Source organism: Populus alba, chromosome 4 (genome assembly GCF_005239225.2).
Source record: "Populus alba chromosome 4, ASM523922v2, whole genome shotgun sequence".
Lineage (NCBI taxonomy): Eukaryota > Viridiplantae > Streptophyta > Magnoliopsida > Malpighiales > Salicaceae > Populus > Populus alba.
The window spans coordinates 684,999-702,424 of NC_133287.1; the positions used below are offsets into that span (position 1 = coordinate 684,999).

General features: G+C 35.7%; 1 protein-coding gene across 1 annotated transcript; it reads right to left on the bottom strand.

The window, feature by feature from the left end:
- Positions 1 to 5,233: 5,233 nt before the first annotated feature.
- LOC118050906 (uncharacterized) lies at positions 5,234 to 8,334 on the bottom strand. The gene is made up of 2 exons (XM_035061373.2): positions 7,852 to 8,334; positions 5,234 to 5,924 (listed from the first exon to the last, which is right to left on the bottom strand). Exons 1-2 carry the CDS (start codon positions 8,135 to 8,137, stop codon positions 5,551 to 5,553), a joined length of 660 nt encoding a protein of 219 aa, XP_034917264.1. The 5' UTR covers positions 8,138 to 8,334; the 3' UTR covers positions 5,234 to 5,550.
- Positions 8,335 to 17,426: the final 9,092 nt, after the last annotated feature.

Consider the following 17,426-nt stretch of genomic DNA (forward strand, 5'->3'; position numbering starts at 1 on the left):
TAAAATTGGGATAATGAGACGCATAACATTTATGTGGTGCTTGTGGATAGGAAGCCAACGAAAAACCTTATCAAGCACTCACAACAGTATCATATGATATGACATTATTATTATGGTGGAAACTTGTTTCTTGTTTTCATTTCAGGTCTCAGTGGTCAGCTATCTATCTATTTTTATATATTTTGGAAATAACTTTTAATCTATTATGGATGAAAACTTGTTTCATCATTTTTCTTTTGTGTTAGTGGTAAGACATTGTAGAGTCAACTTCCATACTTCACACTACACGTCTCTCTAGGTTTTAAGCTTGTTATTCATGTATAGAGAGGTGCATTCAAGATAATCTTTCTTTCTCATAGCCTCTCTGACTGATCTGTATGAGATCTTGATCTGCCAAATAATTAAAATAAAAAACACTTGGCAATTTATTTTATGTCTTTATTTTTGTTTTTTTAACTCAATAAGTTTACATCTTTTCTATATCTACACTTTCTGTTATGGAATTCTAACCAAACTATAGGTTAGGGGAATATTATCCTTTTATGCTTCTTCTTTCAATTTCTGTAAACCGCCCCTCGAAACCAGAAGGATCGGCTATAAGCTTTGTGCTTGGAGCTCTCTCAAGTGTGAATACTGAATACGAAACGTTAGAAACATGAGTGGACTCCATAACCAGGAAGACTTGGGAGTTAGGAAAAGCAGGAAAACAAAAAGAAAAGAAAGAAAAGAAAGAAGAACGATCCCTTTTCTATAGTCAGCTGCAGCTCCTCCAATAGGGATAATATATACGTCCCATTGCTTTATGGGGATTCCAATCTTGTTTAGTAATTTATACTTAGTTATCACCTTGTAACCATTAACATTCTTATCAAATCTTTCTTTTTCCTACTCATCTTCAAGGTTCCAACGCAGATTACAAGTAAAAGGGTGATACTATTCTTTTAGAGCTATAGGTCGGTATTTATTCAATGCCAAAATTGTTGCTTGATAGCCACCAATTCATGGATCCTCTGACATCTATGGTGAATACACTTGTTCAGATTTAAATAACGTAGACATTTTTCTCAGGATCCTCTGACAGTTAAAGAAAGAAAAGCACTAGAAGGATAATGTTAAGCACTTCCTAGTACTTATTTTAGGAGAACAGAGTACTGTATGTTCCAAGAGTTAATTTGATTCATGGATTGGTTTCAGCCATGGAACTTTCAGGTTCGTTATTTTTTATTGCTGTACAATATCTCTGAACTCTTATGCTGGTCCTAGAAGGAACATTCTTAAAAAGAAAAGGTAGGCGATGCCAAAAATTTTATTTTGCATATGTGATAAAAACAGCAAGGCTTTTATTTGTTCATCTCATGAACCACTGTTTTCAATTGAATTTTGCTTCTTTTGGTATTGTGAAGTGGTATGGTTAGAAATATTTTTATTATTTAAATCTGTTTTTCATCTTAAATTTATAAATTTTTTTTTAAATTATAATCATAAAACTATTATAATATCAAAGACGCATGAAGTTAAATTAATGAGGGTATTTTCCAAGATTTTTTTTTCATGTCAACAAGCATGCCCTCCATAGAATATGGGGCATGATAACTTTTACACCTAATACATTGTTTTCCATTGATTTTTGTCTTCTCTCACGCCTATTTCTCTACCTATATAAGCACCCATATAGCCTGATACTGAAATTCAGGGGTTCTTATACTCAGGCCCACTTCCTTCAATATAGATAAATGGAAGCAACATAGATGTTCATGTTAAACCGGAAATTGAGATCAAAATCGATGCTTTGATCATCACCAGCAAAGAACAAAATGGCTACCAAGCTGAAGTTGACCAGCCATCACAGTCTTCCATTTTAACTAGGACACATGCAGGCTACTTCAGGATAAGCCTGTCTTTTGGTACACAAGCCTTGCTACGGAAGGTCCTAAGTGAGCCTAATAATAATGGTTCGAAAGATGTCTGGCACGTATTTCGTATGCTTCCTTCTATTGCTTTTCTTTTGCTATGGTGGTCTGCACTTCTGATACTGAACTCCCTCTCTCTTATCTATGTTCTGAAATGTTTCTTTCACTTTAACTTGGTGAAGCAAGAGTTTTTGCACTATACAGGAGTAAACTACTTGTATGCTCCTTGGATTTCATGGTTTTTGTTGCTTCAATCGTCACCTATATCTGTTTCAGAAATTGTTCCCTATTTTGTTGTTTGTAGCATCTTTTCTGTTCCTATTGTGATGCTTGATATAAAACTAGGCCTGTGATAATACCATATGTATTATGTGTGAGGGAAACTTTGCTCTCATCTAAATAATCAATCTGTATGCTGTGTATCAGACTTGTAGGCCAGCTCTTTTCAAGAAATCAATGAGAAAATTCAATGTTGCATTGTGAGCTTACTCATTCACATTAACATTCCTGGCACTCGTTTCTGTTGAGTACGCAAAAGATATTAAAGGTCATATAGCTTCAGGATTGATCGATGCTTGTGTTATCTGCACTGTCAAATCTGATTTTCCTTGGCTTGATGGTTCTCACTGCATTTAACACCTACAGGTTTCTCCACCAAAAGGACCCTGCACTGAATTTTTTTCAGTAATTCAAAAACAAGAAATTCATGTTAATTTATAATCAATTGTAAATCAAAGTCTGTATTCTTGCCAAGCAAGAGAGGAGAAAGCTCGAGTTTGAGCCTCCCTTTTGTAGATCCACCACTAATCTAAAAATTGTTGGTCCAATTCACCAGGACCTACCTTTTAATTACTCATATATTCTTAATCTTCATAGTCATTACAGGACATACGAATTTTATTTTTTTTGCCTTAGCACAGGACATGGGGTTTCATGCACCACCGGGAGTGATTTTTGTAGGTTCCAAGTTATATGTTTTTTGGCTGGTGTCATCTTCTCCCTCCACACCCTCTGGGTTTCATCAAACCACTCTCAAGGATGAAACAAACTCTTATCATTGACGTAGATGCAGGAGAGAAGATTGATGATCCACCAATGTAAGTCTGGCAAGTGTTTTCCATATGCTATTTATGTGAACGGAAAAATTTGCATGTTTGAGAGGCGGCTTGATCCTGAAAGAGCTCCAAACTTTGAGCTCTTTGATGGAGTGAAGCATTCATGGTCTGAACTTCCCTAACTCCCGAAACTCCCAGCAAGATTCTTGCCCTTTATGACTAAGCGAGACCACATCGTAAACGTAGATGCATGCATGCTGTGTCTATATGGATCACATGGGCAGCCAAGATCACCACAAAACTGGATATAATCCACCTCTACCAATGATTGATTTGCCAGTTTTCTAGGGAGATAATCCTAGGGGATGGTTAAGGAAGTACAAGAAGTTCTTTACACGTAACTTGGTTCTTGTACAACAAAGGGTTGAGTTGGCTTCTCTGTTCTTGCAAGGAAGGGCATAAGTTTGGTTTAAAGGATTCATTTTGAGTAATAAGGAGTTGGCCATTTGGAATGAGTTCACAAAAGGAACATGTATGAGGTTTGGGAGTGGGAGTAGGGAGGATGTAGTGGAAGAATTTAATAAGTTGATTCAAGAGAAATGGAGGAATGCATACACAAGTTTGAAGAGCTCAAGTCCTTTATGATTGCAATGAACTCTAACTTGCCTGAATCATACTACATATCAAGTTTTGTTAGCGGGTTCAAGGATGATGTAAAACCAATGCTGAATATTTTGAAGTCAGTCATCCTAATACAGGCATTTGAACAAGCCAAGAAACAAGAAGAGTCAAATCTAGCCATGATTAAAAGGAGCAGAATGACTAGTAAGATGAGTATTCCAATTGGTGTGAGTAAATGGACAGGACAGGAACCTTTAAATCCCAGCAATCAAATCAAGAACGATACATTTCAAGGCCTTAAGCAACCATCTGAAACATTGTATGAGCAAAGAAGAAGGCTAGAGTGGTGCTCCAATTAAATATGGTGGGAAGTACAGTCCATGCCATCAATGTAGCGTGGAGGAAATACATATGATAGAATGAGTGGAAGAGGATAGGTTCTTAGATGTGGAAGAAGCTGAAGAAGACGAGTTCAATAAATATAGACGAGTTATTGTCAAGCCTATAGCAATCTTGGAAAGAAAGATCATGAAAGAAGAAAATAGAGCAGTAGCGGCTGGATTAATTCGGTGGGCAACTCATTTCCTGAATATGATACATGAAAGGAAATAGACAAGATTTAGATGCAGTTCCTGTTGTTTTCTTTCGATTCTTGAGGATAATAATCCTTTCAAGATATGGATATTGTTACGATTACTGGTACAAGGGCATGAAGTAGTTAAGAGGGGTGAAGGGTAGCAGTTACAATGGTAGAAATTCTGGTACTGTTAGTAGTTAATTAAATATAGGAAGTTAGCAATTAGGAAAGTTGTGAGAAACAGATGGAGGAAAATGAAGTTCAGTTAGTAGAGTAAGATTCATTTCATAATAATCAGACAATGAAATGAAGTAATTTTGCAGGAACTACAGAACTCTCTCCCTATCTCTTCAATCTTTCCTTTCTCTATTTTTTCCTCTCTCAAAATCTATCTTCTACTTTCTCAAAAATCAATCTTTTCTATCTTGTCAAGGTGAGACCTTGACAGATTTCACTGCTGAAAATGGTGTAAAAATCCACTCCCCTGTTGCCCATGCAAACCCCACCCATACGACTCATTGCTCCATGTGTCTCCATTGATTCAATCTCAAACTCAAATAGAACTGCTACCACTTCCTCGAGAGAGAGGATGAGCCACCATAAAATGCAATTGTAAGAACTGGCTTTAAGCATGATGATTCAGATACTGGCCTGTCCACTCTACCCTCGTCTACACCAGGTGCTATTCAGGTTCAGCAGCATAAAACCTTATCTATCCGCCAAGTCTCATCTTCATCATATCGTATGGCTATTTGTAATATTATGTTTAAAGGATTGATGCTTGTGCTGGCTGCACTGTCAGCACTGACTTTCCCTGGCTTGATGGTGCTTACTGCATTAGACACCGATATGTTTCTCCATCAAAATTCAAAAACAAGAACTTCAGGTTAAATCATAGTCAATTGTAAATACAAAGCATAGTTACAGATCGAAGTTTGTAGCCTTGCAAAATAAGAGAGGTGAGAGCTCGAGTTTGAGCATCACTTTCTTCAATCCATGGCTAAAATAAAAAAGTTTGTCTGACTCAAAAAGCACCATTTATATTCATAAGGGAGAGAATACCAGCAGTATATGTTCTCTAATACACCAAACAATGTGAAGAAAACAACATATCAGAATTTATGCTGACAAAAGATATCCATTATTTTTCAGCGTTAAGCTCTACATTTCACTTGTAGTGAACACAAAATGATAACCCTAATTTTACTTTCCTTTTCTGTGCGTTTCAGCTTGTCTTTTTCTCCACACTTGTAGCAATGCATAGATGTCAATTAAACCCTAACCAACAATCCCATCGTGAAAATCCCCAGTGATACTATGAAAAAAAAAAAAAAAAAACAACTATGAGGAGGATAAAAAGACTATTTAACAAGTGTGACTCAGTTTTTCAAGTATTCTTCTTGCTAGTTGATCGTGAAAGTCTCGAGTCCACAGATTGCAACTGGCTCCGTAGGTTCTGGTTTTCTTCTAGCAAGCGATCATACTCAAGAAGGAACCCTTCAGATTGCTTACTTAGAGCAGCTGCATTGGCTTCTGATGTATTCACCTCCTTTGACTTGACTTCCAGCTCAGATTGCAGCTGTTTAAGTTTTTCTTGCAGTGTGGACACCTCTGTTTCTAAAGCTTTGGTCTCCTCAACCTTCCCATCCTCAAAACTTCGATTTTGTTTCTTTACAGCCTCCATGCTCTTCCTCCGCATACGAAGCTCTCTGATGTAGTGGTGCAGGCGGTCTATCATTAGTGAAAGGAAAAGGATGGAACCTGCACAGAGTTGCCTCAAGTTTATACAGGTTGAAGAGCCCATGAGGTCTCTAGAAACAAGGAATTTGCAAAAATAAATTGCCTAGTCATTCAACTCAAAAACAAAAAAATTATTTCAAAAGATTCAGAAACAGACAAAACTCTCACGTTTATAAGTGCTGCTCAGAAAAGAAGATATATGCTACAAAAGAAAGCACTTCACACCATTCCTCACATATATTATATAAAGAAATTCAACACTATGTTCTACAAGATCCATGAATAGGTTCACTGAAGAGCTGTTGCAAAAAATGTTAAAAAGAGATAGCATTGCATAGCATAAAAGGTATTTAAATAAAGGTAATAGCCATTCTGGAGACACATCAAACAAACAGGGGACTGTGCGGAAGTTCTTTGCAGTAAATATGAAACTTTGTGAAGCAAGGTTTCTTTTGCACAATTTTACCAGTGCTAAATGATGAGAGAAGAATCAGAAGCAGGAAAGTATATATTTTCAAATATCTATGCCACCCGCCAAAGATGTAAAAGTATAATGACAGCATATGTTCGGAAATGAAAAACACACATTTGAAGTTACAAAATCTGATGATGACCAAATTGTTGCACAGCATTTGAAGTTGCATAGCATTTTGAAATGAAGTACATATGTTTGAAAAGCAGTATGTTGAATCTTATTACAAATGAGATGTTGCCTAGCATTCTAAAATGAAGGACAGGTGTTTGAAAAACATCATGATGAATCTGATCACAGCTGAGGTGTTGTACAGCATTCTGAAAAGAAAAATAAATACTGGAAGTTACATAATCCACTTTTATCTTATTGTTATTTGAGTTTATAATTCATAACCGATGTACAATAGACAAGAGAGCATATAACAGGGATAAAATCTTCGTGCAGCTGAAGAGAATTCCATTGGTGCAGAAAAATGCCATATTTGGAAGTACTTTTGCAAATACATGTATGATACAGGATGCTGTAAGTTTGACATCTTAAGGGAACCATAGGTCTGCAGGCACATGCATAGAAAAGCAGGCTATTATTGCTTCACTATATAGTAGTACTGTATAAGAGAAAAATAACAGCATGCATTGCTCTTTACTTGAAGTTTAGTTGTCAAGGGATGTTTTTTAATTGAAAATAGCAGCACATTTATTCACATCTAATGGCATTACCAAGCATCAAGGCAGAGTTCAATCATCTAAAAACAGGAAAAGCAGGAAAACATGTGGAGACATTGATGCTGTTTGAAATGATTTTCTTACATCGAAGTAAGTATCGCGTGCTAGCTTTAAGAGCTTAAACACAAAAAAAAAGAGAAAGAATCATCTAATTGACACTCTCCTAAAATCCTGAACAAAGAGTTCCAACTCCAAAGTTCTCCCTTGATCTAAGACGGAAAAACGTAATATTTGGACTCTTTTGCTCAAGGTCAATCAAAATTCAGATATTGGAGTTAATCGACTCAATTTTTTTTTTTCCCCACAGCACTAAACATTTGGTGATCCATCTTCCATGGCGATGGATGACACAATGCTCTCTCTCTCTCTCTCTCTAAATCTTAACAAGCTACCAATAAACAGGTCCAAATCAAATGCCTCATTTCATCAAATCATTCAACACGCATGGTTAGGAGGAAAAACAAGAAAGAGAAAAAATCTCAACCTCACAATCAAAACGCACCTCTAATTTAGATATCATTCTTCAGCATTAACAATGGATCTAAGACATCTCCAATCCGGAATGAAATAGCCATTATTTCACCAAATCGTACATAAAACAGTGAAATTACCAACCCCGCCAAACCAATCACAAACATATCTATGAAAATCTAATCTTCAGCACACATTCAATCACATTACATTAACCCCACAAAGCTCATAACTTTAACAAAACAAAAACATAACTCAAGAAACAAAGAATTATTACCCATAAGAGTAGCCTCAAGAAGATGTTTAGCCATAAGAACTTGGTCTGTAGGATTAACAACACCACCAACATCGATCCCACGTTTCTGGATCTTCACCATACTATAAACACTTGAGATTAAAACCAAAAACACTGTCCCTGCAACTGTCTTAACCATGACTGGTCCACGCCCTCTTTTGAGTCGATCCAAGCTCATTATCAGAAACTTCCTTAATGGGGACTTGAAAACAAATAATAATATCATTGCCATCTCTGAAAATATCACCGTAAACAAAAGCTGAATCATGTTTAGTGTTCTTTTTCGAAAAGATTGAGACTTTTTGTGTTAGAGATTGTAAAGATGGAGTTTTTGGGTGCTCAAGATCAAGAGTTTTTGTCGGTTTGAGGTACTTTTAGCAATGAGGATGGTGATCAAAGAAAAATTACAGAGATCACATAGAAGAAGGTTTTTATTGGATGGAATGGAGGCTAGTTTAGAGGCTTCCTTGAAATTTCTTTTATTGATTGATATAAGACGAAAGAAATCATATATGGACCCTATATCTTTCACATTTAGTCAAATTAATCCTCTACTAGGCAACTAAACAAATTAATACTCAACTAAGCAACTAAGAAATGTTATGATGCAAAACAAAATAGACACACAAATTTTTTAATCAATACTGATTATAGCTTGAGAACTGTAAGACGTGCGTCTAGAAAAATAGGATCATGGCTCCAATATTTTCAATCCAAAATTCAAAAATAGACAGCATATACGTGCGTGTACTATCAAATGGGAAAGGAGGGTCATGGCCAAGTATAAAGTATAGATGTTGATTGGACTAAATGTTGAAACATGAGGGACTATGTGTGACTTTTGTCCAAACATTTTAATTACATGTCTTCTTTTTCAGAACAATTCGTTTCCCCGTCAGAAAGGGAGAAAAATGCAGTAATAAATGTCTTTTTCCCTCCCTAGAAAGGTTTTTTTCCTTTATATTTTTTACACCTCACAGTACTTTTTGAAGGTTTCTTGTATTTAAATTAATTTAAGGATTCAATTTTTTATTTTTTCTTACACTTTAGAGCATGTGCATCTCTTTGTCCGCTGTACTTTTGCCAATAAATTATTGAAATACAAGTGATCAAACTCATTGTTATTATTATTAAAAGCTTCAACCTAATGGATCCTATATAGTATATGCAGTGGCCCGGGGGGAGGCCGCTGCAAAGAAATGCCCCTCCCTTATAATATATTTATAATTTTAATAAAAATATATGAAATGTTTTCTTAGCCCCTAATTTATACCTTGGCCCCCCTAACTTTTTTTTTTTTTGTTCCGCCCCTGAGTATATGGTATTCTAAACTTATTTGATATTGCTGCTGATAGTGATGAATACCAGAACTCTATTTTTGTCCAAGGACTGCCTTCTAATAGCATTTCGAAAGTGGAAAGTGAAGGTTAAAATAGGCATCTACCACAGTGCCTCAAATGAAAGTAAGAATAATTAATAACCATCTAGGTGGTGGCCCAATGATAAGAGTTTTGGACCAAGAGGTTTGCTTTCTCTGTGGTCTCAAGTTCGAGCCCTAGGTTGCTCATATGATGGTCACTGGAAGCTTACATGGTCGTTAACTTCAGGGCCCGTGGGATTAGTCGAGGTGCGCGTAAGCTGGCCCGGACACTCACGTTAAACTAAAAAAAAAAGTAAGAATAATTAAGAAGACTACATTAACAAGTTAGATTAGGATTTCTAATTTAAGGATTTAGTATTTCTATTCATTTAATTATTATGATCAATGAAGTAAAATGTAAATCTATTTATAAAAAACAAAGCCTTTAAATGCTTTCCAATAACAAATCATTATAGGTTTTTTTTTTTTTAATTATATAGAATCATACTTGTTATTAAACCTCGTTTAATTTAGATATGTTTGGGACTTGAAATCTAATTTAAAGCATGTTTCTAGTTAAACTAAATAAAACATTAACTCGGTCAATTCTGATTGACCTAGTTGAATTTCTAGTAAATGAATTAATTTGATCAAATTTCATTTAAACCAACTAAGTAAAATAATAATAATAATAAAATGTTATTATTTTAATAAAAATAGTTGATTCAAGTTAACTTAATTATCTAAAAATTGTTATAATCCAAGTTTTTTTTTAAGGAAGCGGCTACGAGGGCTCATGCAAAAAATGGTTTCTTGGTGGCCCCTTTTGTAATTAATTCAATAAAGAAAGTTACAAATGAGCTACATCATTCTACATCATACAATAGAGAATTAGCCTTGAATATATTACCGACAAATATATATATGAAGTATAATTAAGCTTTGACAAAGGGGAGCACATATTTTACCGACACCAATTTGATTATAATTTCTTTTTAACAAACCCTAAATGTCAAGAAATCGACGTCAGGGAGCGTAAAAGGGGTGGCAAAGCATGAAAATGGACTAAGAATTAGTTTGGTTGGTGGAGGGTAGCTAGCTAGGTCCAGTAATTCCATGCTTTCTGTAAAAAGGATAATATTTGAAAGCAAAACTACCTCGTCATGGTTTTCGTTATTGATCCCATCACTCTCCTGCAGGTTTTTCACTATGCTCAATGTGTCTTTAGCTAATTCTTCTCATATTTGTGCATCAAGCAGCTGTGTGTGAGGATATTGAAGGACTTGTAAATGTGATTGTGTAGAGTACTGGTGAAAATATAAATACAGAAATGACAGAAACACGTTCAACTGCAAGAACAGAGATAAAAATATAAAAATAAATTTATTTTAAAATCATTTTAAGGATAGATTTATATCTTTCTAGAATAAAAAAAAATAAAATAAAACATAAGAAGGTATTCATTTTGACTCTTCTGACTTTGTTTTGTTCGAGATAATAGTCAAAATGAGTGTTTTTATTAATATATTATATGTTGGTCCCAAGGAAAAAAGTTATATCTAAGCTCCTTAATCACTAGCAACATGAATCGTCAGGGATTGTGAAATCACAGGATGTATATATAGACAGTCTTGACTCTCAAGCAACAACCCACTAGCTAGAGCATTCTTCTCTGTCTGAAAAACGATAAAATTATTGAATAATCAAATTTTATTCTGTGTGGTTGAATATTACAGGATCATGTAGTTGCTCTTTCTCAAAAAGAGAGAAAAAAGAAGAAGAAAAGAAGAAGATGATGCATGTAGCTTAAGGTGGATGAACTAATTACCTGTAATTAATTACAAAGAAAATGTGATCAACAACATCCATCATTACCTGCGCTAAAAGCTAATCACCTTTTGGGGCATGCATGTTACTGACGGACTGTTCTTGTAAGAATATTGTGAAAGAGGAAAAGATCATGGTGATAGGATGGATAAACTACTTACCAATCTGATCACTTTGCCAGATAATGATGAAAATGGGCTGGTGCGTGTGATGTACTCTGTGATCACATGAAAATGCTAGCTACTGGCACAATGATTTTTTATTAATTAATTCGTAGAAGTTGGCCGAATTGCAACTAATTAAATTCCTCTAATTTGCTTTCGTCATTTTTCTGAATTTGCAGTGCTTAATATACCTTTATCCTATCTTATTAAATATTTTAATCTTGAAATGTATAATTTAACTGATAAAATTCTATGTTTATTTTTTAAAAATTATTAATTCAAGTTTCACAAATTCCAGGGCCACTAGAGACTTGTCTTGTCATTAACTTCAGGGGCCGTGAAATTAGTCGAGATGCATGCAAGATATGTTTATTCAATCATTTTTTTTCATAAGCTATTTTTTCTTGAATTGAATTTGATGATTTTAGTTTTTATTTGCAGGAGACATGTAACAAGAAGTTGATGGAGGAGACATATAACAACAAGTTGATGGTGAGACACTGAGACAATCCTTTAACCCACCTAGATTTCGATTCGGATTTGTGTCTGAAGGTGAGATCATTTGGTGGACCCAATAGAAATCGAATACATGGACTCTCCAATACTACAACTGAGAACTTGCGAACGACCTATAGTGTCTCAATCATTGGGAGTCTAATCAGTATCAAGCATTCAATATGAGGAGTTTACGCCCTTGTGACAACATACGACCCATTTCACCTAAAAATATGAGTGACTCTTGATGGATTATGCACAACTCTGTCAAATAGTCATGGACATAAGATCACAGATAGGTGGTACGTGTGCTCTGCCTTTTTAGTTGTATGGTCCTAGGAACAACTAGCCTCCTAGCTCCTCCTCCAGTGTTGTCATTGTTTGAGTTTAATTTTATTTGAACATATATATTTGCAATGAATATATGGATTTTATATTATTCAAATTTATTTTATACAAATTTATTTTTTTTTAATTATTTTCTTTTTTTGTTCAAAAGATTTTTTTTAAATATATTTTAAAATTATTATAGACGGATATACTGATAAGCACTATTTGTTAGTATATTCCAGAGAGTTTGAAACAATTTACTCCATATGCCACTATCACCAACAAAATAATCTCGTCGGTATTTTATAGAGAGTTTGAATAAAATTACAATAAATGCCACTATTAATCACCAATGGAATAATTTTGTGGTGTATTAAAGCGGGTATTTTTTTTGCTGGGTATTTTCTATTTGTAAAACCATCGATGTTTTTCTTTACCGACAAAAATGCTAACATAAATGAAATTATTGATGAACGGTTTTTGTCCATGAATCTGTCAGTAAAATTCTTGCCAATAGAATGGTAGTTTAAATACCAATAAAAAATCAGTCGGGTAAAACTATTAAATGTGGTAATGGTTACAGTATTTTTGTTCACACCAGATTTAGTACTCAGCTCTAAAATTCATAATCCTTTTTAATTGAGATATTCATAAAAGAATTTGAAGCATCTACCCAACCAAATATTCTTGAGTTGAGAATAATAGAATGTGTTGGGTTGTGCCTTAGCCAACCTTTCTATTTATATAGAGGCAGTAGAACACTGCAGTAACTGTAATGATTACAACATTCTATATTAGAATTCTATTCTGATAGATACATGAGTAACTGTAATGATTACAACATCCTATATTAGAATCCTATTCTATAATATGCCCCCTCAAGCTGAGGGTGGGGGATCAACCCGAAGCTTGAATCGAAAAGCAGTAAAGGATGCAACAAGAAGCGGTTTAGTGAAGACATCGGCAAGTTGATCTCGAAAGGGAATAAAACGAATCTGAATTTCTTTCTTGGCAACACGGTCACGAACAAAGTGATAATCCACTTCAACATGCTTAGTACGAGCATGGAAGATAGGATTTGCTGAGAGATAGGTAGCACCAAGATTATCACACCAAATGGTAGGGGTAAAGACTGAGGGAACCTGCAAATCTGTTAACAAGTATTGAAGCCAAATGACTTCAGCGGTACCATCAGCAAGGGCTTTATACTCAGCCTCAGTAGAGGAGCGAGCAACAGTGCGTTGCTTGCCGGATTTCCAAGAAATCGGCGTCTGACCAAAAAAGACAAGATAGTCGTCCGTAGACTTGCGATCATCAATACTACCAGCCCAATCTGCATCTGTAAAGCCATGTAGAGCAAAAGAGGAGCCTCGAGTGATATGGAAACCATAAAATGCCGTACCTTTAAGATAACATAAAATACGTTTGACAACGGCCCAATAAGAATCTGTAGGAGCATGCATAAACTGACAGACTCTGTTAACAACAAAGCATATATCTGGACGGGTGAAGGTAAGATATTGAAGAGCACCCACGATTTGATGAAATCATGTAGGATCAGAGAATGAATGATTCGATAATAAAATGACTTTTGAAGGGGAGACTGGAGTATCAACTGGTTTGCAGGAAGTCATATCAGCTCGAGTGAGGATGTCAAGAATATATTTATGTTGATGCAACATTAAACCCATACTAGGAGACTGAACTTCAATACCCAGAAAGTAGTGAACAACACCTAAGTCACGAAGCTTGAACTCAGAGCTGAGTAACTGTATAAGGTGATGAAGCATAGCAGAGTTGCTACCCGTGAGCAGAATATCATCAACATACACCAAGAGATAAAAGATATTAGTACCATCAGATAAGATAAACAGGGAGGTGTCAACCTTGGAAGCTCGGAAATCGATGGAGAGCAAAAAATCACTTAGACGAGTGTACCATGCTCTCGGTGCCTGTTTCAAACCATACAATGATTTGTGCAATCTACACACATGAGATGGAAGAGAAGAGTCAACGAAACCTGGAGGCTGTTTCATATAGACCTCTTCAGTAAGAACACCATTGAGGAAGGCATTATGAATATCAAGCTGATGAATCTTCCAATTTCACGAAACCGCAATAGAGAAAACCAATCGGACAGTGGCTTGCTTAATAACTGGACTGAAGGTTTTAGAATAATCAATACCTTCCTACTGGGTAAAACCTCTAGCAACAAGGCGCGCTTTATAGCGCTCAATACTACCATCAACACGACGTTTGATCCGATATACCCATCTACTGCCAACCTGGTGCAACGCAATCTCTCCTCAACCGGTTCTGTTGATTGGTTTCCAGATACCGGTGCCAATCAACACGTCACACCTGATCTTGCCACCTTGACCGCTTCAGAACCGTACCTTGGTAATGATAATTTGCATGTTGGTGATGGTAAGGGCCTTCCTATATCTCATCTTGGTCATACAAAAATATATACACCACATCGTTCTTTCACCTTATCTAATGTTCTTCATGTTCCTGCAATCACAAAACCTCTGCTCTCTGTTCAGAAATTTTATCTTGATAATAATATTTATTTTGAATTTCACCCTCGTGTGTTTTATGTCAAGGATTTCAACACCCATGAAGTCCTTCTCTCAAGTCAGAGTAAAGATGGTCTCTATGCCCTGACCAAGTCTTCCGTCACGTAAGTTCCTCAAGCCTATTGGTCTCCCTGCACTTCTACCTCTGCCGATTTATGGCATCGTCGACTAGGTCATCCTACTTCACGTATCTTTCAATTGTTAATCTCAAAAAATAAGATTATTTGTAACAACAAACAACTTAATTTTCAATGTCAAAGTTGTCCTTTAGGAAAATCATCGCGTTTGTCTTTAGGTTGGCAGTGGGTTGTTGGCCATAACCTCGTTGCTGGAATTAAGGGCAATGGGGAGCTGTATGGCTGAAATTCTGACACAGTTGACAGCGTGGATTTTGCCCCCTATTACGCTGCCAATAGCCTTGCCTATTGTCACCGAAGGAGGAGTTTTGGAAGCTGCGGTGATCAGGTCTGGAGCCAGCAAATCGGTTGCCTCTGCTGTTGGACTGGTTGGGACGCCAACCACCGTTGAAGTGGCCCCTACTACGGCCAAAATTGCCAAAAGTCTTGCGCTTTGCAACAACAGCAGAAGATGGAATGCTGGGTGTGGGTAGCAGAGGAGCATGTATGGAAGCAGAAGATTTGTGAAGAAATTCATGTGTGAGGAGATGGCTGTGAAGATCTGCATATGATAAAGGTTCAGCCTTGTAATAAGACTGGTAACTAAGTCTTTAAACTCTCCCCGAAGACCACGAAACACATATAAATTGAAATCTTCAAGTGAAACTGGCTGACCAGCAGCGGCCAATTCATCAAATAAGACCTTCGTTTTTTGCATAAATTGAGTTACTGATTCATCACCTTGTCGAAGATCCTGAAGAGAGCCGTGAAGTTGCATAATACGAGAGTTGGAGGTGGAAGCGAGAGCTCGCTCAAGAGTGCCCCAAGCTGAACAAGAACTTTGACAACCAACAAGATGCAAAACTTCCATAGATAGGGAGGAAAGAAGAGCACTTAGAATGAGTTGGTTCTGTTGTTTCCAGGTTTGAAAAAGCGGATTTACCTGAAGAGAGATACCATCATAGGCAAGAACATGTGTTGATGGACATGTGTTGGAGCCATCAACAAAACCAAAAACTCCTTGGCCTAGGAGATAAGGTAGCATTTGCATACGCCAATATAAATAATTGGTGTTTGTTAATTTGAGGGAGATGACTTGATGAGTGTGAGAAAGAGAGATAATGCTTGCGGCAGTAGAGACAGCAAACGTGGGCTGCAAGAGGAGGCGTTCACCAGCCATGGCAGAGGAGAATCCAGGCGGTGACGTAGTAGAGGAAAGCAGAGGAGGCGCTGCAAGAGAAGAGGGCTGCACTGTCGGAGAAGAAGAAAGCTGGACTGCTGGTGTTGCATAATTTGAATATGTATGTGGTGGCTGTTCCATTGAAAAAGGGAGGTTGGGAGGCTATGAGAAAATTAGGTTTAATTTATTTTAGGGTTTTGTTGCTCTGATACCAAGTTGAAAATAATAGAATGTGTTGGGTTGTGCCTTAGACAACCTTCATATTTATATAGAGGCAGTAGAACACTGCAGTAACTGTAATGATTACAACATCCTATATTAGAATCCTATTCTATAATATCTTGCTTTAAAATAAGTTGGATTCAATTTAATAACTATGCTTTTATTATTTTTTAAATTTACGTGTTTATGGGTATGGTTGTAAGAATAATAAAAAAAAAAACAATTGTGATTTTATTTTGTACTCAAATTAAGCATCAAAACTTTTTGGTCAACACCGCAACATACAAAGTATACATTAATTAGTGGTTCAGAATGCTCAAGTTTAATAATGCAACAACACAACTTGCTAGTTAAAGCGTTAAACAACCGGATTAATTAACTGATCTAGAAATGAGTAATTATGAACACCATGATATAAAATTTTATAATAAGTTCTATCACATGTAATTTTGCAATTAAAAACAATTATTAAATCTATTCTGGCTTGACAAATGAAAATTAATCTAATCAATACAATTAATTTAATTGGTTAACATGATTAAAATCTAATTTAACTTTTAAAAAATAAAATAATATTATCTAATTATATTATATCAATCCATACAAAGTGACTTGAACCTTACGATAGGCCAAGTACAGGACATGTTGAATTTAATAACTTTGAATTTAAGATGCTTATGGTGGCTCCCTCAACGATGATGACCTTAGTAATGAATCTATAAATGTTTACAGTGAACAAAAATCTAACAAGAAAAATCAATTAGTCTATTTCTTGCACCAAATGCAACGTCTAAATTTGGGCGCTTTGACTAGCTGGTTTCTTTGACCTTCAGCAAGACAAAGATCCTCAGAGGACATGAAAAACTTATTTTGTCAATCCTAGCCCTAACAGTACTGGTATTAAACCTCTTTCCCGGCTAGTTAATACAATGATTTTGCGGCTACAATCTAATTCAAGCTAAATTTAAAATTAAATTAAATAAAAGTTAATTCGATAAATTTAAAATTGGGCTGGATTTATTAACATTGGTCATAACCCAAGTCATTGTAAACATTCTTATCTGATGTTTACGGCACACCAGCTTCTAATAATAAGAAAATTGTCTTAACTATATAACACTAGGATTAACCGATGATGATGATGATTTAATTAATCATCTTAAAAATTGTCAACCAAGTCTACAATAATTAATTAACAAAGTAATAGACACCAAGTATAGTGAAAAAAGGAATCAAAGGCACTATTATTACGATGAACAAAAATCATGTTAGTATATCATATAC